At 41.4% G+C, this 26836-nt stretch overlaps 2 protein-coding genes across 2 annotated transcripts; one reads left to right on the plus strand and one right to left on the minus strand.

Annotated features, from left to right (window-relative positions):
* On the minus strand, positions 1–5853 carry ppp1r3ab (protein phosphatase 1, regulatory subunit 3Ab). The gene is made up of 4 exons (XM_079162420.1): positions 5043–5853; positions 4530–4597; positions 4323–4420; positions 1–3607 (listed from the first exon to the last, which is right to left on the minus strand). The coding sequence occupies exons 1-4, from the start codon at positions 5825–5827 to the stop codon at positions 440–442; spliced, it is 4119 nt and encodes a 1372-aa protein (XP_079018546.1). The 5' UTR covers positions 5828–5853; the 3' UTR covers positions 1–439.
* Positions 5854–8773: 2920 nt separating this feature from the next.
* LOC306698220 (forkhead box protein P2-like) lies at positions 8774–20384 on the plus strand. The gene is made up of 16 exons (XM_079162436.1): positions 8774–8872; positions 9742–9910; positions 11913–12017; positions 12541–12627; positions 13032–13140; positions 13745–13922; positions 14325–14429; positions 15522–15609; positions 16001–16138; positions 16885–17074; positions 17168–17238; positions 17960–18061; positions 18191–18312; positions 18997–19066; positions 19150–19271; positions 19362–20384. The coding sequence occupies exons 2-16, from the start codon at positions 9755–9757 to the stop codon at positions 19489–19491; spliced, it is 1773 nt and encodes a 590-aa protein (XP_079018562.1). The 5' UTR covers positions 8774–8872; positions 9742–9754; the 3' UTR covers positions 19492–20384.
* The last annotated feature ends 6452 nt before the right edge of the window (positions 20385–26836 follow it).

Here is a 26836-nt window from a genome sequence, read left to right on the forward strand (position 1 = left end):
CTAGTACAATTTATTCATTCCAGACTTATGAAAACTAAATGTAGCCTACACAGACACAGTGATCTATAAGTGGCATCCACACACACAGCACACTGATTGCTTTTTGCACCTCAACAATGCATTAACGTTCTGCAGAACTGATCAGTGTGAGCAATGGTCCACAGCCTGCAGTCTGAGGCGATGATAAGCTTTATGTACAGTAAAGAATAAAGAAAATTGGTTCACACTCTTGACAACAGAGAGTTAGCATCCTCCCATAGGGAATATACAGCAGTTATTCTGATATGTGTCATATTTACTTTAAATGAATGCCCATTGTCATTCACGTTTTTCTTCTTCTATTTAGACCACTACTAATAGGTCTTGTTCAAATATCTTCAGATAAAGGGAAATATCAAATGACGGTATGATAGTATTTCAGTTTAAGGTTTAATTCAACCTATTCTGTTGTTTTCTTTTGTTGCTTTGGCTGCCTCTCTCCTTGACAGTAGAGCCAAACTACTGATATCAAGTAGAGCCCAAAACAGGCAAGAAAATCATAACGGTAGGCCACAACTAAAAATACCACTAACAAGGTGGCGTATAACAATGTTTTTGAGATATTGCTGCAGGAAAAAGTCTCTTTCCACCATGAAACACTTCTATCGATGCTCTCCTGTCCACTTGACGCTGGCAGAGCTGCAGCTGTGGGTTGGACATCTGCTGTCTCCACGTCCTCGTGAGTGTCCAGAAGGCGGCCGGGGTGTTGTTCTTCATCCTGAGACTCACTGATGGATGGCATGGGTGTGGGCGGCAGTTTGCCTCTGCTTACAGAGGGCCTTAATTTGCCCTCACCAAAACCTGTGTCCTTGTTCCTGTCCGTCTGGGCCTGTGCCCCGGCGTGCACGGCCCTGAGGCAGTGCATGTACAACTCCACCTCGTCGTCTGAGTCGGACTCTGCTGAAGCGCTGTCGTGGCTCGTTGGATCGTTTTCAGGTTCGTCCGTGAAAATGAACAAACCTCCCTCTGCAGCAACGGATTCGTTCTCATCTCCCGCAGCTTTTGTGGGGTCATGTGTAACAGCCTCCTTGCTTTGGAAATCTTCCTCTTTGTACAGATGCATTTCCGTTGGGATGTGTCCATTTTCTCTGTCAATTACTCTCTTGTCCTGCACATTGTTCACCGGAGCAGATAAACCATCCCCAAGCTTTTGTGTAATGTCTAACCTTACTTCAAAGCACCCCGCTTCATTTTGCCCGTCCTCTATCGTCACGCTCTCTGACTCTGCATCTATGATCTCTGACTCTCCCGTTTCAACAACAAAAATGTCCTCCTCGTAATCTGGATTCTCCTCTTCTACGTTTACCTCCCTTGGTTTTACCTGATCCTCCCACTCCACACCTGCTTCATCGTCATCACTCAGGTCTATTTCTATTTCTTCCTCTCCCTCTATATACTCTTCATTTTGGACTTTTGTCTTTTCAATATCAACGTCGTGTATCTCTGCAAAGTGTTTTGCTTTCTCCAGCTCCGTCTCCTCTTGTTTTTCTCTTTTCTCTTCTTCAATCTCCTCAGCCAGATCTTCTTCTCCAGCTTCATTTGTGTCTTGGACATATTCTAATTCTTTTGCAACTTCTTCCCCATATTTTCCTGCCATAATCTCCTCAATTTCCTCTCCAATCTTCTGCATGCCCTCCGTAACATCTGCATCCTCAGCCTCGTTATTTTCCTCTCTTGCAGCTTTAATGTCCCAAACCATTTTGTCCTCTTTTCCCGCCTGTGTTGCATCTATGTTTTCTAATGCTGTCTCTCTCCCTGCATCCTCCAACTGTACTTGGTCTTTCCCCACTGTTTTTAAACTCATTGCCTCACTTTCCTTTTCATCGGTTAATATGTTTTGCTCCTCTTCTTCAACCATCATTTCCCAGTTTACCTCGAAACAAAAATCCTCCTGTTTTGTGACAGCAGCTTCCATTTCATGATGCTCTCTGTTTTGTGCGTCCTCATCTTTGAGCTCTACGAACATGTCACCATGCATGTGATTATTTATCGTTGCCTCAGCTACCTCACCAGTTATCTCTTTTTCGGCTGAGTGTTTTGTTTCGTCTTTCGGCGAGTTGTTCACCACTTTATTTCCCTCTTCCACATTAATAGTTTCAAGAGATCTCTCCGGTGCTGTGACATCCTTTTCCTCCACAATTTCAAAACGAGTAACGTAACTAATCTCAGTTTCTTCCGTAGCTGAATTATTCATGTGTTTAGGATTCAAATCATGTAAAGCTTCAGATGCTTTCTCGTCCTCTGAAATGGCATTGGTTGTTGTTTCGCAAGCGTCATCCTCTTTGTTTGATTCACGTACAAGCTTACAGTCGTCTGCTCCCCTACCGCTGGTCTGTTGGTCTGTCTCGTCACTAACACGCCCTGATACGCTCTTAGAAGGTTGAAGTGACATAAATGATGACATGACTTCTTGTGTTTCACTGTCTGCAAGTGCTTCATCTAGATTTGTCTTAGTTTGTGTACATGTATGCTCTTGCAGTTTGGGGTCATGGGTTAGATTGTCTTCCTGTGCTTCTCCCTGGAGATGTAAACTCTCAGCGGGTTTTTGTTGATTTAACGAATCTGTATTTAAAATGTTTGCAGTATGTGAATGTACTACCGTGTCTCCAGAAATAGTTTCAGGGACCTCAGGTGTATTTGTTCGTCTCTGATCTGAATGTATAATATCGTCTGTATCCCGCAGAGTTTCTGTTTTGTCTGTGATGTTGTTTGCTGTCACGCTCAAACTTGTTTCTTCTTTTCCCATAGGAGGACTATTTGTAACTAAGCATCCTTGGTTTGAAAGCGGACACTTAATCACATGTCCCTGAACCTCGTTACCTCTTGCTTCTGTTTTACCAGTGCAGCTAGTCTGTCTTCTTTCAGTGTGAGGGTATCTTAAGTCTCCAGCATGCAATGTAGCCTGTACTGGATTTCCCCAATCACCTTCATTTCCTACTCTGCCAAACAACTGATGGTACAACGGAGCCACCACAGTTCCAAATGTGAAGCTGTTGGTCTGGCTATCAAGGCTGTCAACGGTCCCTTCTGAAATATCACTGTCAGCTGGTTGAGCTGCAACGTTGCCAATACATTCATGACTCGTGCCTTGCCTCTGACTGCTTTCCTCTTCTTTCCAGACAGACTTGTTGATATTTTGACATTCTTCAGTAGCAGGCTCATCATTTGATGGGTTGTCTGGGATAACTGTGGCTCTCTCACCTCCTGTTAATGTGGCCGAGTCAGCCAAATTGATGCTCTCAGATTTCTCCATCTCGCTGTCAGACGTGTGGTCATGTGATGGTGATGTATCATGTGGAACATCAATGAGAGCTTCGCTGCATGTTTCCAGAGATTCAGAAACAAAAGGAGAACCTTCTGATTTACTGCTCCCCTCAGGAAATGATTGCACATCTGAATGCTTTTGCTCGGGGGTTTCTTCTTGAGCTTCCTGGTTTGCCTCTGGAGGGGATTCATCTCTTTCAGTTTCATCCGCTCCTCCATTTCTCTGAGAAAAGTAGTCCCTCACCCGAGCCATCCGCACAGCCTTTCTGCAACTTCTTTGGCTGCAGTTCCGTCTGCTCTCGGTCTGTCCATCAACAACAGGGATAGATTCATTTCAGTTTGCTCACACAACAGTTGCTGTTTTAAGAAAGGGGAGTGGGGTTACGTTTAAAGTTGCATCTCACACAGAAACGTGCTCGGATTAAATAATATCCTTGATTGCGTTTTTGATTAAATACAAAAGGATAAACGATTAAGATAGTGTTAAAATAGCCTGCATGACCAAATATAACACACTAAGGAAGCGCAAACAGCATGCACTGAGTGTCCTTTAGCTGCACAGTACATTATGTCACTGGTGTCACTCAAGTCCTGGTCATGTGATATTCTCTCAGAAAGTGCACCGGGGGGTCATGCAACGTTTTCTGTTCCTCCGGTACCTCATAGACATATCGTGGTGTCTTTAAGCAGGCGTTCATAGGCAATAAAACATCAAACCTGGCAAATCAAGTTTGAAAATAAGAGATTGTTTAATCACTGAAAAAGGATCTATAGTGTCTGATGAGAAAGATTTAGGATTTCAGAACAATTAGATCTGATGGAACTTCAGTCAGTCTAGTATTCTGCTATCTTAACCTGCAAATACACATGAGTTGCAAGCACACATTTACTAGATTTGGAGTTTAAATCTATATTTGGCTATAGTCTAAAGGGAAATCATGAAATGTATTAGTAAACTGGACTGTTGTCCACAGAAATAAACAGAAATGTGGAGTATTTGTGCTTTTCTTTTTACTCGCCAGTAACTTCTGTCGATCCTCCTCTGAAGTTCCTGAGTGGCCATCGGAGATTTGCTCGGCTTTCATGGTGTCCGCTATCTCTCCACGCTCTGACACATCTGGAGAAAAGAGCTATTTCTATTTATACTGAGGCTGCACTATTTACAGTGTCTTTTTACATTCCCCAATTATATTCTTAATATCACAATCAGCAGAATAAATATTCACCTGTTGAAATGTTCTCCTGAGATGAAGCTTCTGTTGCAGAAATGCTTTCCACAGTGGAGAAGCTCTGACTGTGAATCAATGGAATTGTGTCAGACTTTTATTTGACAACAATGTTGAGGTACTGTAATCCTTTTGATAAAAAAAAAAACATTTCAAATAGTTTTGCAAGAGGTGATAATTCATAATGGATTTTAAAAACCTTTTCATGTCACAAACTGTCTGGATTGGTTGCACATCCCCTGCACCTCACCACATTTGGTCAATCCATCATTCAGCAATAACATAAAGGAATCTTTGCACCAGTTTAAACTTAAAGAAAATACAGACCTCACGTAGTCTACACCTAGATGAACCTTAAGGCCCGTAAAGTAACAGCTTTCATACAACAATAATGAGAACAATTAGTCAGGCTACTATATCAGTTTTACCAGTAGACAATATTTTTTCTGATCGTAAGGTAAAATTGTATTGAGCTTTAAAAATACTGATCAGTGAAACACTTTATATCCTCACCTGACAGTCTTAAGGCAGCTTTTCTTGTTCAATCTTTCCTTCTGTGGCGTTTCTTTCCTCTCTTTCATTCTCCGGTGACAGAACAGCACATAGTTGCTGTCGTTATTGTTGGCCCAGAATGTGCCCACCGAAGTCTCATATCGCAGACAAAAGTCAACTCTGGCTCCCTGCTCTCCGAACGGGGGCACTAGGGTGAGCTTAAACGAGAAACGGTCCGTCAGACTGTCACTGGTATCGGGCATGTACTCTGCCAGGAGGTCAAAGTGGCTTGACCAGGTGTCCAAAGTGGTTCGGACGTATACCGCTTTGTTGAAGGAGATGTTGAGAACACGGATCACTCCTTTCAGTATCGTGGTCCCCGGAAGTAGCTCGATGGTCTCCAGTTCCATTTTCTGCTCCCGGACTCTGACAAACAGCTGCTCGGTCGACAACGGAAGGGTGAAAGTGAGAGGAGATAGGAAATATTCCTCTGCATCTTTCCCTTCGCCCACAGAACAGTCACATTGGGGCAGCTTGGGTACATCCCAAGTGGCAAACTCCTTCACATGCACCAAACTGAGGCCCTTGACGTCTGCAAAGGACACTCTCCTGGAGGCAGACATGGGCGGCCCAGGATCCAAGTCCTCGTCACCGTCAGTGCTCCTTCTCCGCGGACGAGGAGAAGATTTGGGCCTGATGCCGATCACCACCTCACACTCATCGTCGTCCACTTCCAGGGGGCTGAGGCCTGGCACTCCTAAGAGGTTACAGGCCCCAGAAGGCCCCGGTTGTCCCACAAACTCCATGGAGCTCTCTGTAGGAGAGTCAGCGGGAAGTGAACTGCAATGCGTCTGCTTCTGGCAACTGACATTTAACATGACTTAACAGAAGGAGTCGAGTTACAGATGACATTGTTGCAAGGGCCAACACTATAAATAGGCCAGAGGGGACATAAACTATGTACAGTGGTCTAAGCTTAGGAAGAGAAAATATCATCCAATTTCCTCTTTGAGGAAGAGAGTTTGTGTGATATAATCTAAGATATAGATTGATAATCATCTAATTATCTTACAGCAAAACAACTCCAACATTGAAATGTTTTGTGGACATTGTTCTTATGTAAAGTCTCCCTGGAGACTTGTAATACTATTTGTACAACAAGCATGAGATTTACCACGGCAGCTATTTGTGTTTTGTTGCTTTTGGCCCACAATGGGTCACATGAGGTCTGAAACAGAACAAATGGCCTGCGCATACTGTTTAGGCCTCCAAAATAATTTCCACTGACCAATCCCTAACCCTCTGATGGTGCAATGACTGTGAAAGCCTGATAGTATGAAAGAAACAACCATTCCACAGAAGCTCATTCTTGTTCCGCTTATGACATGTCAAGATTTATCTTGTGTTTGTACTATTTCCTGTGTTTATCTCACAGCTGTGACAAAGTGGCATGTCCAGCTCCAGCCATGACCAAAGCGGTTAGTCCTTAATCTTACTGAGCAAATAACAAAACATATTTTTGAAGCGAGTAAGAGTGTTGTGTCTCAACGCGAGAGCAGAGAACCCCTCCTGAATTGGTTATGAACAGTATAAAAGCATGTCAAGGCTGTCTGGAAGATAATAGTTTTGTCCAGCAATCAATGCAATGACGGCAGCCGCTGTCAGTAGCTATGAGGCTCACCAACCCATCTCATCCTCTAGATAACACAAGCCGCTCCTCAGGCAATCCCTCTTCTGAGGACACAGCTCTTCTCAAAGCCCTCACTCTCCTACATTGCCCTGAGTGCCAAAGCCCTCCTCCTGCGGCACAACTTGTTCGTGAACGACTGCTTGGTGAAGGTGAGCCGCTGCGAGGACGGTCAGGGCCATTACTGGGGTGTCCACCAAGCTCACCTGAGAGACATCCAGCAGGGGAACTTCAGGCAGTACAAAGCCAGGGGGAGGAGGAAGACGGAGAGGGAGAGAGCTGACAAAGCTGAGGGGTGTCTGCCTTGGATGGAGACCAGCTGCTTGCAGATCTTTGGGTTGTGTGGAGCCACAATGGCCTGTCCAGGAACAAAGGAGGTATCAGATGAGTTCTTTGGACTGGACCCCACCACGCTATCAGCCTTGGAGCGTCGAAGCGGGCTGGGTACAATCCTCCAGCTGGATGGGATGTTACTATTTTCCAGAGAGGCTACCCGACTCGTATAAGGCTACAGCTGGGAGAGGGCACGGCAGTCAACCCATGCCCTCCAATCTGCACTGCTTTGAGTCGAATGAGCCAGTACTGGGTGGCATGAAAGAGTCATATGACAGCAGGTTCACGACACCACCAGTGCAAGAGCTCAGTTTCCCTGGCTGCTGGTGTTTGTCTCCAGCTGTCAAAGAGAGGATAAGACCTTTACCTTTCAGTCAACTTGTAATGCCTTAAAGCAGCAATGAAAAGTAGAACAAGGACACTGCATGGAATTTTCTTTTTTTTTTTAACCTGACCATACAGAAGAAATTTACATTACTTTTATTTTTCAATATAAAATGTAGGGCAAGTAAATACTAATCCAGTAGGTGGCAGAAAGTTACCTTTGTAACAATATCTACATTTCAATCATTAATTGCTCTATCATATCTAAACGTACAGCACTAATCCACATCTACATGGTGTAAATATCTGCACCTTTAACGTGTGTTACGTTAATGTTGTGTAAATTCATAGCTATGCCGTGTTCTTTTTCCATGATGAGAGTAAAACACTTAACATTGTGTGCAAATATATAAAAGGATGTATTCTATGTTCTTTACCTTGATGTCCCTCTCGTCTCACCAAAGTAAAATGTCTCCTGATGCTATATGCAGCCTGGCCTTAGGTCCTCATCATCTTCCTTGATCATGTACTTGCAATCTGTAAAAGAGAATTTTGATATAAAGACCTGACATTACAGGAAGCCACTGCAGGAGTGTAACAAATATGGTGTGCTTAGAAGAAGAAGGAAAGAATAAGAGATAAAATAGTAAATAAAATAAATAAATAGTAAAACAGAATGAAAACACTGAACAGAAATGATAAGAAAAACATGAAGACATGACTGCAGACATGTCCTCTACAAAGTTTAATTTCAGTTGTTTGTCAGTGCAGCTGTGTTGAAGTTTGACACGATAGGGTACATTGCATTTATCACAAGCCAAAATTAAAACACTTTATTTATTTTTAACAGATGTACTGATGTGCTATTAAAATAAAAGTGCCGACACTACTGTAAATAGCTCTTTGATAACAGTTTGACAGTTGTGTGTCTGCAGAGTTCTTTTTGTTGTTGATGCATATCTAAATAAAGTCACAGACAACTATACTTATCCTTTTCTCAAAGAGAACGCTCTGTTTTAATCATAAAAGACAATAAATGATATTTTTGAGGAATTTATTTCTTTGATTGGATTGTTTATGTCTATGAATATCAACAAATAAAAGCAATATCTGAAAAATAGGCGACTGGAAAGCAAAAGATCTATATGTTACAAATAGGTTATATTCTATATTGCAATAGAAGGGATTTTTATTGATTATGCAAAATGTAGAGGAGCTTTTTGCAAATACTGAAAACAAATCATCACAACAAATGTGAAGACACACAGCAGGTAAACTTTTACACCTAGAATAAAAATCATTTATAGCTGAAGCTGATTTTCCTGTTTTGCACATCCTGGTAATCAACAGCTATTCTCACAGTCTAATTCACTGACAGACACTGTGACTCCTCCCCCTCAGGTAGACACACAACTCCATCAGATCGCTCCCATCCTCACTTCAAACTGCATGACTTGGAGACATCAACTCTGCCTGGCTGCTCTAAATTCGACTATTCACCTTCACGGTATGTAGCTTTAATACAATTCTGACAAAAATAGAGGAGTGGGAGACCTTTGAAGAGATTTTACTTTTTGTATGTTTTTAGGAGGTAATACTTTAAGTTAAACTCTTATCTGTACTCAGTTGCAGAGGTAGTAGGATGTATTTTAGAGCTCTCTTGCGTACATATGTCGGATCTTTTTTACCGCTTAGTTTCTTCTTCATGCACCGCCGAGACATACAAAAAGTTGGATTTAAAAAACTCCATGCAAGCTTTCCTGGATCTTCACACCCTGCCAATAAGGAGCCACAAATACATTTACTGACTATATTCGGTGTGATATAACACTGATTTGAGGAAAGTGCAAGATAACTGTCGTATGCATGTTCAACGTATCAGACAGTATTTGGATGCATTTGGACACTTTCATTTAAGAACCCACTGTAAACTTATAGTATGTTGGTTATGTTATTTGTGTATGAAATCTGGATGATTTTGATTTCCAGGAATTATTATTTGTAAATGTAAATTAACTATGCTGAAATATTGACGCTGCTTTGCCGTTTCCACTCACACACAACAAAATTATAACATGGAAATCACAGATTTATTAAGATCTAGTCTGTGGTTTTGTAAGTTGCATCTAATTGCATCACATTTGAAGCCTTGTGTTGTTTACTGCAGTTGTGCAAAGCAAAGTTTTTACTTTATTATTTTTCTCTTTGTATGTCTTAGCCAGCACCTCAAAAAGCATGCCCATTATCTTTGGTATTTTTGTTCTTGCCGTGTCTTTAACGCAAAGCCACACAAAGGTGTAATTCAGCAATGATGCTGAACTGTATTTGCAGTGTTTGAGTCTCACAGTTTATTTAGGGTTGACTGTTTTCTATTAGGACCTGAGCTGGAATGCCTGAGTCTCCTCTCAGTCCCCCGACAGCCCGTCAAACCCCAGCCAGCAGCCTCCTCAGTCACACCGACGTCGGTGCAGGAGAGAGAGTAGCTAATGGGGACTCCTGCAGTGGAGTGAGAGCAGAAAACTGGCAGTGTCTACACCATAAACAGGTATCTTCATCCACCTCCTTCTCCCCAACCTCCCCCTCGCCCTCCTCTTCTTCCTTCGTCTCTTCGTCCTCCTCTTCAGCGGGAAATAGAACAGTCTTGGGCAAACAGATGTCAAGGGAAATACACGACGGCTCTATATTGGACGTCCTCTGACAGGACACCAAACTCGGAGCCTGCAGCTCTGTTGACAGTGGCAGGGATTTCATATGAGATCTGATCCGGGCTGGGAGTTGACACGCAGAACTCTGTTTGTCCTTCATTATTAGTTTGTGAGTCAGAGTCAGGGAGGAGTAATTGTCCACAGACCTACAGGCCAAACGGATGCAAGTGAAAGGCAAATAAGCATGACCCAAAACAATTTTATGGTTGTCTGTTGTGATTCTGTCCCTGGGAATCAGTGAAACAACAAGATAATGAACGCCTGGTCACTGCCATTTCCTTCAGTCTGTTCCCTCATCTCGTCAGTTTTGCTGTGCCCTTTTCTCTTAATTCACTTTCCAAATCCGTGCAACACACTTAACTTGTGACCCTACAAAAACCATTGGTGCTGTCCATTGTAACGGGTCTGCCAGCGCTGCAAGCACAGGCTAGTGAGCAGAATTTTTAAACATGCTATTTTTATTTTATTTTTCAGCGAACATAGCAGGTAAAAATGTCAAAACGCCACCGACGCAAAGGCTGCCCGTCTGCAAGGGAGTGTGATTTCAGTCTTCAAAACATAATAATGGCTTGTAATATGAAAGCTCGTCAACCCCCAAACTCTGCAAAATCATACAAATGAAGACCATTTACAGTGAAGACTGGTTTTCTCATTGAATGAAAGAGAAGGACCTCCATCTGTAATGTATTTCTTTTCTAACTGTAGCATCCAATCCACACACCACGAATGGTTTCCCAGTGATTTATAAAGCATGATAATGAAGCCAGCTGTATGTCAGTGCCTTCTTTAAAACTACATAACAAGACTCAGGAAAGACACAAAAAAGGGTCAGACTGGTTTGGCAACTAGCAATTGTTTTTATATATAATATGATTTTTCTGTCACTGTCTCTGGTTCCGTTAGTCGAAAAATATATTAGATTTGAACAGAAAAGCAGCAAATCCTCACATTTAAGAGGCTGCAAATGCTGTAAATGTAAAGTCCTTAAAATGTTACTAACTAACTACTTAATTAATTAGTCGACTTTTGTAAAAAGTAAGACCAAATCTTAAATCCCTACAAGAAATGCACATGGTTACTCCTGCTGTGCCAAAGTGTGAATCCGTCATCTCATTTCCACTGAATCAGTCTGGTTGAAACTCAAGAGGTATTATCTGATGACACAAATGACAAACTTGAGGTCCCTGATGTGTTCCTCTTTCATTACATCCTGCAAGCCGCAAGATATTACTCCAATATAGACAAAAGGCTTCACTATAAGTCGCAGCCTTTACACGTGTCTGTATACAGCAAGTGATGTTTTATATCTAGAAAAAAAACATATTGTTCATATAATACGTTTTATTTTCCCTAGCAATCAATTGACAGCATTAGTATTGTTTTTGGCAGTGTTTGTAATACAGCATGTTGAATTTGTAAGTGTCGTTTCTTAATGCATTCATGGAAATTGCTGTGGCCTCTGTTTGAATACAAAAGGAGACAGCCGCTCTGTTATTTGTCGCTCAATCGGTAACAGTGCAGATCAGTTATTATTCTGCGAGTGTTTGCCTTCATTAATACCCATACACTTCTATTAGGAGTCACAACAAGCATGTAATTGTGTTGCTAATTAACTGGTCAGCCTATCTCCCATCTCATTTACGGTCAATGTTTCAATCCAGCATGATGATGTTCACAAAAGGTTGACAGCACTGTTTTGTAATTGGATTGGAAAGAATCCTATCCGATGGTTATTACTGTTTAACACTTGACACTTGCCTTCTGTCTCGCTCACTCGTCCTCCTGCCTTCACTCTGTAGACTTTGGTCCTTAATCATTTTATCCTTCCTCTTCTGCTCAAAGGTTTTTCTGGCTATGATGGCTCCTCAGCAGATGCAGCAGCTGCTGTCCCCCAACCAGCTGCAGGCTCTGATCCACCAGAAGCAACAAGCCCTTCTGCTACAGCAGGTATTTATGCAATACTAATATAGATACCTTACAATACTACGACTAATAATAATAATAATACACTGCACTGTGGTTAACTGGACTATACCAGTGCAGAATAAAATTTTTTGTTGTTGTGTACAAATATTTATTGGACTGAAACTATTGTAACACAAGTTGTGGATGCAATAAAATGTTAACATTAAGTGTGTTGATTAGCTAGTTAGCTTGTCATTCCTCTGGCCAAGCCGAGTTCAAGTTCAAACAGTAAATGTTTTCATATAACAATCATATAACAAGGTAAGCTATGTAGTGAATTAGCTAACAGCTAGTCTGCTAACGCAAACTAGCTAGCGCACACAAAAATACAAAACTCTTACAAGAAAATGTGTTATTTTTTTGGCTTACAATAATGCACAAAAGTGTTTTTACTGAAGGAAATTGTATTTATAGTCTTTTACATATTTTACTGTATGTTGTTTGAGAATTAGGCAAATGTCTATACTACTTTTGTAATAGAAATGGTCCATCACTGTTTTTCCAGCAACATCTGAAAGAGTTTTACAAGAAACAACAACAACAGATTCACCTGCAGCTGCTTCAACAAAAGCCCAGCAAGACAGTCAAAGAGGTCAGTAGCTACTCGTGGTCTTGTGTTTACATACCCATGTTAGCGTCAAAGCTCTTTTGAGTAAAATCAATACAATTAAATAAAATAAAATAACAATATCATGATATTATAATAATGTCTCCTGAAAGTGCCACAAATAATTCAAACATAGGTAGGTCGGGGATCCATCAGTAATGTCCAATCAAGAGAGAACATGTTTATGCATTTTCTGACTTGTTTTTGAGATTTGAGAACAATGATTTCTATCCAAAGTGAAGTAATTCAAGGATGCATTAACAGATGCAGTATATGCTGCTGATTTTAGCCCAGGATTAAAAACTGCCAGAAGAAAAGAAAGTGTGAGCAGAGCTTTACATGAATACTGTCTCACCCTTCTGTGGAATTGTCTCCCCTCCATCCTCCAGCTGCCTGCACAGCAGCTTGTGTTCCAGCAGCTCCTCCAGCTCCAGCAGCAACAGCAGCAGCTGCTCCGGTTACAGAGACCAGTCCTGTCCTCTCCTGCGCTCTCTCCAGGTCACTATGTGTCTTCTTCTTGAAATTGTCTGTACAGTATCTCTATTTATAGTGTTGTAATTTGAGGGTAAAGTTGACAGTAAGGTCGCGTCATATCGTGAGGCGTGAGGACACAGAAATAGCCAAACATGGACATGCGTCTGATACGCTTTTGTCACCGAGACCTCGACACAGGAAGATTAGTTTCTTGTTGATTTTACTCTCTCTTACATAACTGCACTGAACTCAGAAGAGACGATGATGAAAGAGAAACCTAAAAGTAGAAATTTGATCCTTGCTCATTTCCAAGATGTGATAATTATTCCTGGATTACAGTGAGGAGGTAACAGCAGGTCATGAGAAAGAGTTGCTCTACCCGTTCTGCCCTGAGGCTTTGAGGTGCGAATGAGTAGAAACTGTGGAGAACAGATGAAAAAAGTGCAGGTGTAAAGAAGCAGCAAGACACTTATTATAGAGGAAATATAATTCTCGAAAAATATGCCATTTAGTTGCTCCTACTGTATTTTGAATAGATAGTTAACCCTGCATTGTTGTTGCAGTTTCCTTAAGCAACATGAAAAACACTACATTTACAATACACTGTCTGTGTCTTTTTACGTTTTAGCTGGTTTCAGCCCTGCGGAGATGCAGCAGATATGGAAAGAGCTCACAAATGGTTTAACTGAAGATAAAACCACATCGAAGAGCAACCAGGACTCGTCTTCTAACAGCACAGTGTCAACAAAGGTCCCGGGGAGGCAGACCGGTGACCAGCAGTCGTCTTCTCCTCGCGGGGCAGAATGGTACGATCCGTCTGTAAACTGATTGTGAGAACTGAGACGACACTGCTTCTTTCTAAACATCAAAGACTTGTCATTCTCTCTCTCTCTCTCAAGGAGCGAGTGAGGAGCTGTTTGCTTTTGCAGCAAGACTAATTCCCCTCGGGACGATATATTTTGTCTTGTTTGTTTGCTTTTGTGTTCCACCACCTGAAGTGGTGAAGCAAAGAAAAAGTTTACATGAATACATGTCCCAAATCAAAAGTAAATAGTTTTCCATTTGTTTTCCACTTGCTCCCCTCCACCTCTTCTCTGTCATTTTCTGCCACCTGAAAAAGAAAAGAAAACCCTTTTATATCTGTTTTATGGCTGTTTGCACATGTTGTGTTGCTGTGGTTTTTAATCATGACAATACTTTCACTCTAGTGCTGTCAAAGCTGATCGCGCTGCCACACACACTCTCTACGCTCACGGTGTGTGTAATTGGCCCGGATGTGAGTCGGTGTGTGAAAACTTCAGCCAGTTCATCAAGTAGGTTTTGATTCCTAATGCTTTCTGACTCTTTCTGTTGATGATTTAAAGGAATACGTCAGTGAAAGTCTTTCAGTATCAAATACTCCTGTAGGCGTGAATGGTGGCCCTGACATGTTTGTAGCCGATGCATTCATTTTTCTGAAAGATGCATCTCTGGTGATCTTTGGAAAAAGCAGTCGGTCGTTTAAACACAGTTACAGATGAGATACTGTCTGAGTCATCAAGAACTCTTATAAACATCTGGATAAAAAAACATTCCGTCTCCTGCACACCAGTTTGCCAAGTTGCAATTTTAACATCTTAAGGTCGTCATAAATTACATTTATCCGTGCTCATTTTGTACGACACAAGAGAAATATAAACATATTATTGTGTGTTAAAATAGAAAATAAATGAAAGTAACACAAATAGAAATAAAAGATAATAACACTAATTAAAATGTTATTCCCATTACCTTTGTCCGCAAGAGATAATTATAGTCAACAGGAAATGATAGGAAACAGGATAAAAATAATTGTTTTCATAGAGCAGAAGATGGAGTATTATTTTACCCAAAAGGACAGAATCATTTTTGAGAATTCTGGAGATTCTTTTAAACATTGCTGTAAAAATGACTTTTCTTCGTTCGGGATTTATCTTTCAGACAAAATGATGCTTATGTCAGTGACTCAAAAGTAAGAGTAAGACGTGAGAAGCACAAACTGGGGCTAAAAAGGTCACTCAGCGTGGCTTCTTTGCATTTACAATGTATTTCAATGGTGAATAAAAGACGTTAAAAACAAACATGTCGTATCAAAACATCCATAGAAACCTCTCAAACTACTCGAGCATCATCCTCCTCTCCTCTGACAATGCGTATGTCCAGAATGCTTCAAACAATCCTCACTCAGCCAACAAAACATCATGAAATTCATTCCTTCGCCAGCAGTTTGAACGAAGTTTCCACAAATGTTTTGATAGATTTTGACACATTTTTCATTGTAGCTGCTGTGAATTCGAGCGGACTACAGTCGCTATCTCTGAGTATTTGATGCTCAATAGACAGATTTTCAGGGGAGTATTCCTTTAACGCCCCGCTGTGTGTTTCAGGCACATAGGCAGCGAGCACACTCTGGATGACAGAAGCACAGCGCAGTGCAGAGTGCAGATGCAGGTGGTTCAGCAACTTGAGCTTCAGGTGAGTGCTGGAAAGACAAAAGCTAGAGCTGCAGCTTTGATGTGAGCTAGTGGCCAATGCAAAGCTGTCCCGTGCTGCTTGGGGGTCAAATGAAATTTGAGTCTGCTTTGCACAGGTGATTAGGTTTTATTGTTATAATAATAGTGATATTTACAGTGTCAATATTAGTTCATAATATTAATTTTAGTTAGACAATATTAGTCTGCTAATGATAAATATATTCATGTTCTGCCAACACCGCCTCCTCCCTCATGTTTGACACTTCAAGAAGTGCACTTTGCAAAATGCTTTTGGTTCACAGCGTTCCATTTCAACAATCCGTGTTCAGTGATTCTGAAGCGACACCGTCCTCTCTGCTTTTTTTTTCTTCTTCCTTCATCTCCTCTAACAGCTCTGCAAAGAACGGGAGCGTCTGCGGGCGATGATGGCTCACCTGCATCTGCCATCTCTAAAATCTCAGTCGATCTCTGCACCAGCGAGTCTGCAGCTGCCCCAATGTGTTTCGGCTGCTGACCCACGTGGCCTTCAGGTAGATAGTGTGCAGTAATAGCTGTGTGAACGACAGAGAGACAAAGCAAATGAGCCGTAAACTGTACACGCCGTTTCGGAGCTGTAAGCAGAGCTCCAAATATGTGGTGGAGAGTGAAAACAGCAAATGTCTTGTGTAGCACAGATGTAGATATCACCGGTGTGTAATTGACCCTGGTTGACTTTTACAGTTGGATGAGTAGCAAACATATGTTGGGATTTTCATAGAAACAAAAAAAAACATAAGTATACGGGATACACCTGCATCAGAAATATTTGAACCTGGTCAGAAAACTTATGCCAGATCGGATCACAAATGTATTTCTTGAAAAAGTTTCATAATTTTCCGCCTTTTCACCTTTACTCTCAAAATATTTTTCCTTTGTTGAGATCTCCATTCTCATAGAGATGTGAGTCCCGAGCGCTTCCTTTCGGTGCCCAGCTGTTGGTACCAGATGGGTGCCATTGTGTTTTCAGACAGCAGACATGCTCTCATAATGTGGAAGCTAATCAGATGTTAATCTTGCAAATATTGCACCATAATCAAAACACTCACCAAACAATTTCACCCTATAATTAACAATAATTGGCTTCCTTCCTCTTGCGATATTAGTGGAATCACCTCTGAGGAGGCGAATCAAATTGCTCTGTTACACTCTCCCGCTCTGTTTTTGTTTCCCTGTCAGTCTTTTCATTCCACTTGCTCCTTTGTTAACTTGTATCATCTGCTTGCGTCGCTCTCAGCAGCTTGGCTCGGTCGCTGCCCCCAACAACCCGCCCTCGCTGAGTCCGTCAGACTCGCCCCAGGTGTCCCCACAACCTCTGGCCCCCGTCAGCACTCCATCCCAGGTGTGTGAAGAAGAGTCGCCCGCTCACACATCGTGTGCCGGGGCCTTAACACGTCGCCATCACCCTTTGGTCTACTCACTGTCTTCGGGTAAACCAAATATAGTCGTCATTTATATGTTCATGCAGAAGGGAAACGCTTCACAGGACGTTGTCCACTTAACTACGTTTTGTCTTGTTTCAGAAAATGAATATGAGCTTTACAAGAACACCGATATCAGACCACCTTTCACCTACGCAACACTCATAAGACAGGTACGGTCTATGCATTGGAATAGATTTCTGTCTTTACTTAACTTTAAACGTTGTACAGGTATTTTAGATGACATATGTTTATATTATTTAAATAGCGACGTAGACTAATTGCTTAAATTGCAATTCAAATGCTTCCAGATGTTTGTTTTTATATTTTGTATTCTCTGGTACTTGTGAATAAGGAGTAAAACAACCGCTCTATGTTCTGTGTTTCTACATTCATGTCGATTGCCATGCGAGCGCATTTATTTTAATCAACTGTCTACAGCTGAAAACAATGACAGAAAATAGGCAACAATTTTGCCGATTTAACATGTTGATTAAGTACATTTTCAAGCTAAAAATCTGCTGGTTCCAGTGTCTTAAATATGATTATTTGCTGGTTTGTGATAGGAAACGTAATATCTTTGAGTTCATCAAACCAAAAAAATAAGAATGTATTGGTCAACTTGGACTTTGGGCTATTTACTGACATTTCTAACATCAAATAATGGAGTGGATAAATGATTAATCACACTTAGGCATATTACTCAATAATGAAAATGAACCTTTTCATCCGAAAAAAGGTAGTTTATTCATAGAATAAGAAAATGAAAAGACTGCATGACAGTTTTGAGTGTGAGACTGTTCCCTCCCTCCTTGGATCAGCGGTGAAACAGTCAGGGCTTTAATCTGATCCTGTAATGTGCTACAGTTGTTTTTATTTCCTCTCCATCTACAGGCTATTATGGAAACAACAGACATGCAACTAACACTCAACGAGATATACAACTGGTTCACACGGACGTTTGCTTATTTCAGACGCAACGCTGCCACTTGGAAGGTACCCCCCCCCCCCCCCCCCCCCCCCCCCCCCCCTCTGATAATTAACTCTGTTACTCTGTGTGTCATACCTGATTTAGGCAGCATGTACTCAGTAATATCTCCTTCGCTCTGATTTTCTCTGGATCAGAACGCGGTGCGCCACAACCTGAGCCTGCACAAGTGTTTTGTGCGTGTGGAGAACGTGAAAGGCGCGGTGTGGACGGTGGACGAGTTGGAATACCAGAGGAGGAGATCCCAGAGGATCACAGGGTACGGTAGACGACTTCCCGTTTATCACAGGTTTGGTGTCGGGTATCTGCACATATTACAGTTCAAACATAATGATATTTAAGACATTTCTTTAATCCGTCCAAGATAATAATTGATTCCATTGGCAACTTTGGTAAGATACTCGAGGGTTTCTCACTTTTGCTTTAGTATTCAAGCAGAATCCCGGCGGTGTGTGTAGGTGTACGCTTATATTTATTGGAGTGTAGGCTAATTAACATGCAAATCACATTTAAAGCACAGCATGAAGACTGGATAAAAAACAATTGTCTATTTTATCAGACCTTTTCTTAAGAATAATAATACTTTTAAATCTGTGATCGGTTTAGACACAGTATATTGTCTTGTGTACAGCGCTGCACTGGGTGCTCCTGTGTCATAATAGTTTCATTATTGCACCCACAGTAGAGCAGATGTGTTCTCCTTAATACGCCTCAGCAAATGAATGATAAATAAGACTGGTCACATTTTCAAGGTTCTAGTTGAAGGTTCCTTCTGACTTTCTTCATGCGACTGAATTATTCGTCATTATAACTGACCTTGCCTCAAACTATTGCTGTTTACCACGTTGTGGCTTTAATATATACACGGTATTGATTTGCTTGCCATGAATGAGAATAGGATTGTGTCCATTTCTAAATTCTGTTACCTTGGGTTATTCCACAGGAGTCCATCGCTGATGAAGAACGTGTCCTCCACCCTCGATTTTGGGACCGTTCTGAATGCCAGCTTACAGGTGGGAGGGTTGGCGCACACCTTCCTGATTAGAGGAGTTTGAACCGGAGTCCCTGTTTGATTTCTTCCTCTTCTTCTTTGTAGACGGCGGTGGCTGAACTGACAGGATTCAAGAGGGAGTGTGTCAGCAGAAACTCCAGGAGTCAAATACAGGAGAGCAACGCAACAAACAGCAACAGCCGCAGTAAACAAAACTTCCCTCCCGTGTAAGTCCAGCAGTGCGTTTTACTTAATGTGGACTCGACTGATATGCTGGAATAATTGATCAACACGTCTTTGTCGTTCACCCCTTGAAGGTCTCTTTTCCTGAAAGACGAAGAGCTGAATCTTGATGACCAGGAATCTCCGATGCCGACAGTAAAAACAGCCAGTCTGCAGCACGACACGGCTGAAGACGACGAAGAGCTTTTGTTTGGCCTCGAATGACAAGAGAAGGGCTTCAGACTTCAAATAATCAGTTGCAAAGCAGTAAAGTAATCCTTCTTTGAACATTCAGGGATGTAGACCACAGTTTACATGTTATACCATCTTAACTTCATGTTGATCTTCAGTGTGTTGAGCCAGGAGGCCTGAAATACTCACCAAGACAAAGATACATCAAAATGGACATATTCCGAGTGATTCATATATTCATACACATGAAAACTGATTTTGTTGACGCGTCTGCAGCAGAACACTTTTTCTTTGAAGTACAATATCATGCCACCTACAAATTGATCATTTTCTGCTTTTATGATCAGCTGAAGAAAGAAATATTTAAATCTATAGGTCAAACTTGTGATAAAATGATAAAAGAAATATGAAATATGAGATTCAATTTATTTAAAGCCGTACAGCTGCTCTCATTTGAACTATCCATAAAAGAACATTTTCAAATGAGACGTGTCCAAGAAAAGTGCATCATGACAAGCATCAAGTAAAGGTTCTAGGAGAATGTACGCAGTCAAAGACAGAGTTGGGATCAGATACATTCCAAAGGACAAAGTACAGACATATTTGTTATAATATGACGAAGAGAATGAACGTGTTGTCTGTTTATTGTGATAGCTCAAATAAATAGCACAGGGTGAATGTGAATGCTCCGTTGAAGCAGAGAGAGAGAGATGTTTCGTGGTGACGGTTTTCTGTTATTAAATATTCGATAACCTGCAGTCTGTGCGGCGGCTTCTCTCTGTCGTCTTTGTACATGAGCCGGTTGAAATGTGATTTATCAATGTTCATTTTCTTAAAAAGTAAGTAAAGTCACTACGTCTCGTGTGTTTTCCTGTTTCTCTGTGTGTAACTTGTGTATTCAATACCTGTTTCCACTGTAATAAAGATTCCACACATTCCACTTGTATAACATTTTGAGTATTTACAATAGAAGCTGTGCACATACAAACATCTGTATTTATTCATGTTTTTGTAATTATATGTCCAAAGTGTCCGATTACAATGTAATAAATATATGTAAATGTTAATTGTTTGTAAATGAATGCTGTTTATTTTTACCATTGTCTCACCTGTAATTAAATGGTGTAATAAAACATTTGCGTTCAGTTAAATGTTCTGCACTGTTAGACTTTGTTACGCTGCCGCTGTCCTAACACGGACACACCTGTGAGAGTGTAAATGGGTATTTTACATTTTTTGACTGAATTCAAATAGCAGTAGCAGGGTCATGTTACTCAGTTTGTCTAATTCTAATGAGGATTAAGATAATAATATCATTTTAAATCTTTTCATACATCAGCTATTCAGCGCAATCCAAATCCTTCACAATATTGCTGCAAAATGCAACTTTGAATGTTTCTTTAGCAATGTGTTGATGTAGATGGTGTGAACACAGTGATAGTTGTGTCGTATATATGAGGACAGTAAAAATGCATGTACGACTATGCATTAATTAAAGGTGCCATACTGTAAAATACCTACTACTACTAATAATGATGATGAACATTATTATATGAACAACAGATTGTCGTTTCTGAACTAATCACTTTTAAACACACAATATTTATGGCTATTTGTCTTTTGATGATCACTGAAAAAAAGATTTGACTTTATTCTCCTTTTCATCACACCATCACGTAAAATGCTAAAATAATGAAATAAACGAATAAACAATGGCATCACGCCGTCTCCTCCACTGATGAGCACCATCAAGTGAAACTGTAGACTTCACTACCGAACACAGAACAAAGGCCTCCGATTTCTCAGCTCCCTGTTTTGACTAATGTCAGTAATTGTCTTTGCTGATAACAAGTTAGCTTTAAGTTTGCTGTTGCCTCTCAGGGCTTCCTTTGATTCGCTGTCAGCCTATTAGATGACATTTTCTTCTGACTGCCTCTCCACGCTGCGCTTCACTGACTGAAAGTTAGCATGGCGCTAGACAACTTCAACAGCTTCACTTATGTGTTGCTTTGAAGTGCCATATACTCACTGTGAGGCGGGCAAGTCGACATGTTTTTTCTGCGCAGCACTTTTTGACAGCACTTAGTCAACAACCCCTCACAAAGGGCTGGTCTCTGTTCATCTCCTCATCAGCACGTAATGATGATGCTGTCGTCCATGTGTCATCTGTGGGAAAAACAACATTTGCACATACAAAGATTTAAATGTCACTGACTGATTACTTATGGTAAAACGGTTTGATTTTGTTCTGGGAAGTTGAAATACAAACTCTAAAATAGTGATGGATTGATTACTGTGCTCTCAAAGTACATATTTAGCGTTTAAAAATGCATGAACACATTTACATTTTACTGCATGTTAACGGGTGTCGAAGGTAACACAACGTGGCTCATTTAGATAAGCCGTTAACACGCAAACTCCATCCACTGAGACGGACCATGAGATTGCGTTTAAAGCTAGTAAGGAGACCTTTTTTCGTCAAACAGTAATTAAAAGAATCATAGATCAAAGAGTGTTCATTTGTGTGCAATAATGAGGGCTTACTCGACATTTTGCACATAAATATGTAATATTAAAGTATCTGGAACAATGTTATAACCAATGTTTTTTGTTGTTGTTTTGTACAGTTTAAGTTTGACCTGAAAATGTTTTTGATATAAATTGCGTTTGATTGAATTTGGTTTTTATTTTAGAAACAATTCTTGCCTTTTCCTTCAAACTCAAAAGTGCTGGACTCTGGCGATGTTGTTCACATGCATGTATCATGATAATGCCAAACGACTGTCTACCATAGAGCACAGAGATTTATGACACATTCTAAAGCCCTCACGCACCATTGTTCTTCATATGCTCTGGTTGGATAGTCTACCTTGTCCACTTGTAGACTTAATTCATTGGCATATTCTTATTTATAAGGCTATCCTTGGTCTGCTTCCTTCATACCTATCCTTCAAAAAAAGCATGGCAAGTTATTGTCTTCGCTCCCTGGATTGTTTCTACTATTCGCCCTAAAGCCAGGACTGAACTGGGAAAAAGTGTGTTGAAGTAATGCTGTCTGTTTCCTCTGGTTGGAATCAGTTGGCAAATCACCTGAAATGTTTTTGATATTTTATGATTCTGTGATTTGTTCTTTGTTGGCTTTTTGTGTTCCATGCATTTTGCTTTTGTTTCTGCAACATTTGAGATGCTGCCTGTCTCGGCATGAAAAAAAAAGAGATCTTTAATCTCAATTGAGACTCTCCCTTGGTTAAATAAAGGTCAAAGAAATAAATAAAGCTGTGTCTTATCACATGTGGGATAGGCCAAATGTTTGGCCTGATATCGAAATAAATACTGACGAACGAACTATTAATTCTGAAGCATGAATGACATAATTACAGAGCAAATTAGTAATTGCATAATGAAGGCTTGATAGTGTTTGACCGGTTTGTATGAGATTATTCATAAGAGGGCTTGCAAATATGCAGTATTCAGCTGACACACTTGTGGGGTATGTGTCTCCATTGTGTTAGGTGACTAAAAGCAGAACAGAGGAGGCAACGTAAAGTCACGGAGCAAAGCCTCGGTCTGCTGTTCTGTGATCAGCATGTTTAGAGCGGCCACTCAGTGATCTGCTGGGAAGGGGAGTATTACTAAGTCACTGAACAACAACACACACACACACAGTACAGCTCACAGTCTCCGGAGCGGTGACTCAGGTCGGCATGTTGGGTGTTGTTGGAGGTTTCCTGACCTCTTGGTGCTGACAGAAACAAAAAGGTGGACGGTTTGAACAAAGTGGAACAGAGATCCCGAGCAGTCATGAGTATCAGACATGTTACCAGCAGACCATTTACTTGTGGACGGGACGGAGGAACCGACCAACCGGACTGAAGGCAAGTACTCATCATCTGACAAGCAGCTTCCCAGCAATAGTGAAAGTTTTCAGTGTTAACTAAAGAAACCTGGGCGGTAAAAGTCCTGAAACACAATGAACACCATGGGACACTCAAGCATCTTCATTAATGAAGGGAGAAGCTCTTTAAGACAGGATTACGCTGCATATATGAAATAATAGTGATTTTGATAAATGACTGCTGTCTTTGTGTGAAACAATGTACGCGGAGTGAATTTTGGTGTGTTCGGTGAGGAATCCGTCTTATCTTTCGATAGCTCGTCAGCTAACGTCACTTTCTTCTGATGTGTCTCAAGGTAGTGAGTCTTTAAAATCAGCACGGGGAATCCTTTCAGCATGTGACCCTGTAGGCCGAGGACATACCCCCCCCACTGACCTCATCCGCAGTAAGTGGAAAGCCTGAGATCTGTACAGCAAACAATACAGTGACCAAAACTAAATGTAAAACATCGGGAGAAAATGTTAATTGAGCATTTATAGCCTGTTGATATTACTATTTTCTGCTTTTTTATTTTAAATTCAGCAGCAATAGATTCGTTATATATGGGACCACCTCCTATATTTGCATCTTATTTGTTTTATGTGGTTATTTCCTTTACTTAGATTTCACTTATTTCTCCCATCCACACCTTACAACTATACATGATTCCTTTATTTTATTTTGCACATGCGTACCCATCTGTTTATGCATTTTACTATAATTAATATTAATATTCCTGGGTGTAAAATGAGGGCTTTATGCTCCAAAACTGGTTTACAATTACCAGTCTGTTTCTAATTTTTGAATTCCAGATTGATTACAGCTTGAATCTGCTTTGTGCTCACTCAGAAGCTTTTCATCACAAAGGAATTCTATTCCTGTTCTGTGACGACGTAGTAAGACAATCTTCACTGGATGTGTGTCTGTCTTTTTGCTCAGCCCAGCCTCAGCCTGCTGCTGCAGCCGCACCAGCAGAGGCCTCACAGGAGGCAACGGGGTTTAAGAAGCCTCAGTGTGACCGACAGACCTGCGTACGATGTGGCCTCACAGTCCCAGACCACAGACTCTCCCCTCCGTCACCGGGCCTGAGCCGCCTGCAGGGCTCCAGCTTGTCGGTGCACAGCAGCAGCAGCAGCAGCAAGAGGAGCACGAGGAGCAGGAGGAGCAGGGGCAGCGTGTCTGGCTCACACCAACCGACTGCTACACCTGCTGGTAGGAACAACAATGTGCCTTCACTTCCACGCTGTTTCAATTTGACCGGACAATATGATCTACAATTGATATCCTAATAAATTGACGCATTTATCTCGATAAAGGTAGTCATTAAATACGTTTTACATCGATATAAAACATTTCCGTTCTTGATCTTGCTTTGTCTATCTACTTTATAAATGCATTAAATACTGTATGACAGTACATATGCTGGACTGAGCCTTATTAAATTCACCGTTATGGGAGAAATAAGTTACAGTGAGGGCAAAAAACATTTAATTGATTTTCTGTGTTCCCACCAAAGACAATCTATCTCCTCACACTAACGGAAAGTTTCCCTTGAAGACTTTCAAACTGCTGCACTTTCGTCCAGTTTTATCAAAGCGTGCAGCGGGCCACTCCTTGTTTATCCTTGTGTTCATGTTGTTATCTCTATGAAGTTATGCATTAAATCAATACGGTAGCCACACACAATGCTCCTTTTCCATCTACACACACATATATATATGGATATTAGCATAAGTTATGTGCGGGGGTGTATAATTCGAGCGGCTAAGCAGGAAAATGCTGAACCCCACTCCCCAGGGAATACTGCCGCCTGCTTTTCATTTACTTCCTTGAGTAAACAGGATAAAACAGCCCAATTTGCATGAGCTCACTCACTTTCTGGTCCTTGTGAGGATGAAAACGGTAGCTGAGTAACAACACAACGGTTAGGACTCGCAGGAGATGCACTGTAACACACCAGTGGGGTTAATGCATGCAATTTCATCTGCGCCTAATTTGGGTGGGAGAGCAATTATCTCGTGACAGCTTCCTCCTAGTTGTTGTTCATCGCTGGAAACCTCGCTGGCCTTTTTCATTTTCCCCTGAGGACTGAACAGAGCTCTGTGATTAAGTAAACACAATCACACTTGATCACGGCAGTGGCGTAGTTTGTCTTTTAAGTTCTAGTTGGCACGACAAATAAACATGCAAGAGATTAATTTAGGGTTAATAGAATCATTAATCCCCGATTGTGATGGTGTCTGACAGGCTTTTAGAACATACAATAGCAATTCTGTGACCTCAAATGTGATATTTCGTGGCTAACTCTTTTTTCCTCACCCACAGACTCCTGTTTACACCTGCTGCTGGCGTGCCTTTCGTGCCAGTGCTCCGTGCTGCTCCTGGGTCTGTTGGAGGCCTGTTCCTCCTGCCTGGACACCCTCTGCTCCTGCTGCTGCCACGCCTGCGCCCGCTGCTGTTCGGCCATCCAGGAGGCGCCCGTGGAGGAGCTCAACTGCCACGCCCACTGCCACACGGTGCTGTTCCAGTCTTGCTGCGAGGCGACCGAGTGTCTCGAGTTTTGTCTGGAGTGCTGCGAGATCTGCCATCACAGCTAGGACAGCGTCAGGCCTGAGGACTAATCTATGAGACATGTGGCGAAGACTGAAACCAAAGACATTAAAAGCCAACGTGGAATTCATTAGGACGGCGATGACATTTCTTTTGACGAAACATCTTAATTTCAAAGTTGTGGACAGCTTCAAACAAGCAATTCTTTGTGATCACCTCATCTTAAACCTTTGACGGTCGCTTTCCAAAGAGGGAAGATGTTATTTTAGTGCTTCACACTCTTCGCCGTGACCTAAAGCACTTTTAAATAACAATAATAATTGTCCAAGAAGTAGAAAAGAACATTGAAATCCACAGTTAGGCTTATATGGTGTTAATCCATGCTAAAGCACAAACAGGCGTTTCTACACTTCCGTTTGTGTACAAATTAAACAAACAAGATACAGTTTGTTAGTTATGTGAGATATAGAGGTGCTGGTCAGCACAATTCTGAATTTTGGATGGAGCCAAGCTAGCAGTTTACCCACTATTCCAGTCTTTATGCTAAGCTAAGCTAATCACCTCATGTATCCAAACTTAAAAGAATAGTTTGACAGTTTGGGAGATACGCACATTCGCTTTTTCGTCGAGTTAGATGAGCACGTTGATACCACTCTCATATTTGTCCGTTAAATATGAAGCTAGCAAGAGAAAGATAGTTTAGCTTAGCATAAAGGCTGGAAAACCACAGGACCATCTGCCTATCAGCACCTCTACAGCTCGGTCATTGTTCATTGTGCACAGACCAGTACCACAGGGGCTATTTGACGGACTATTTGTGGCATGGAGCATTGACTTCCTGGAGTATTGTCGTCACCACGAGGTTACCAGGCTAGCTGTCAACCCCTGTTTACAGTCTTCATGCTAAGCTAAGCTAACCGCCTCCTGGTTCCGGCACCAATGGTGAAAAGCAA

Source organism: Pholis gunnellus (assembly GCF_910591455.1).
Source record: "Pholis gunnellus genome assembly, chromosome: 7".
NCBI classification, from domain to species: Eukaryota; Metazoa; Chordata; class Actinopteri; order Perciformes; family Pholidae; genus Pholis; species Pholis gunnellus.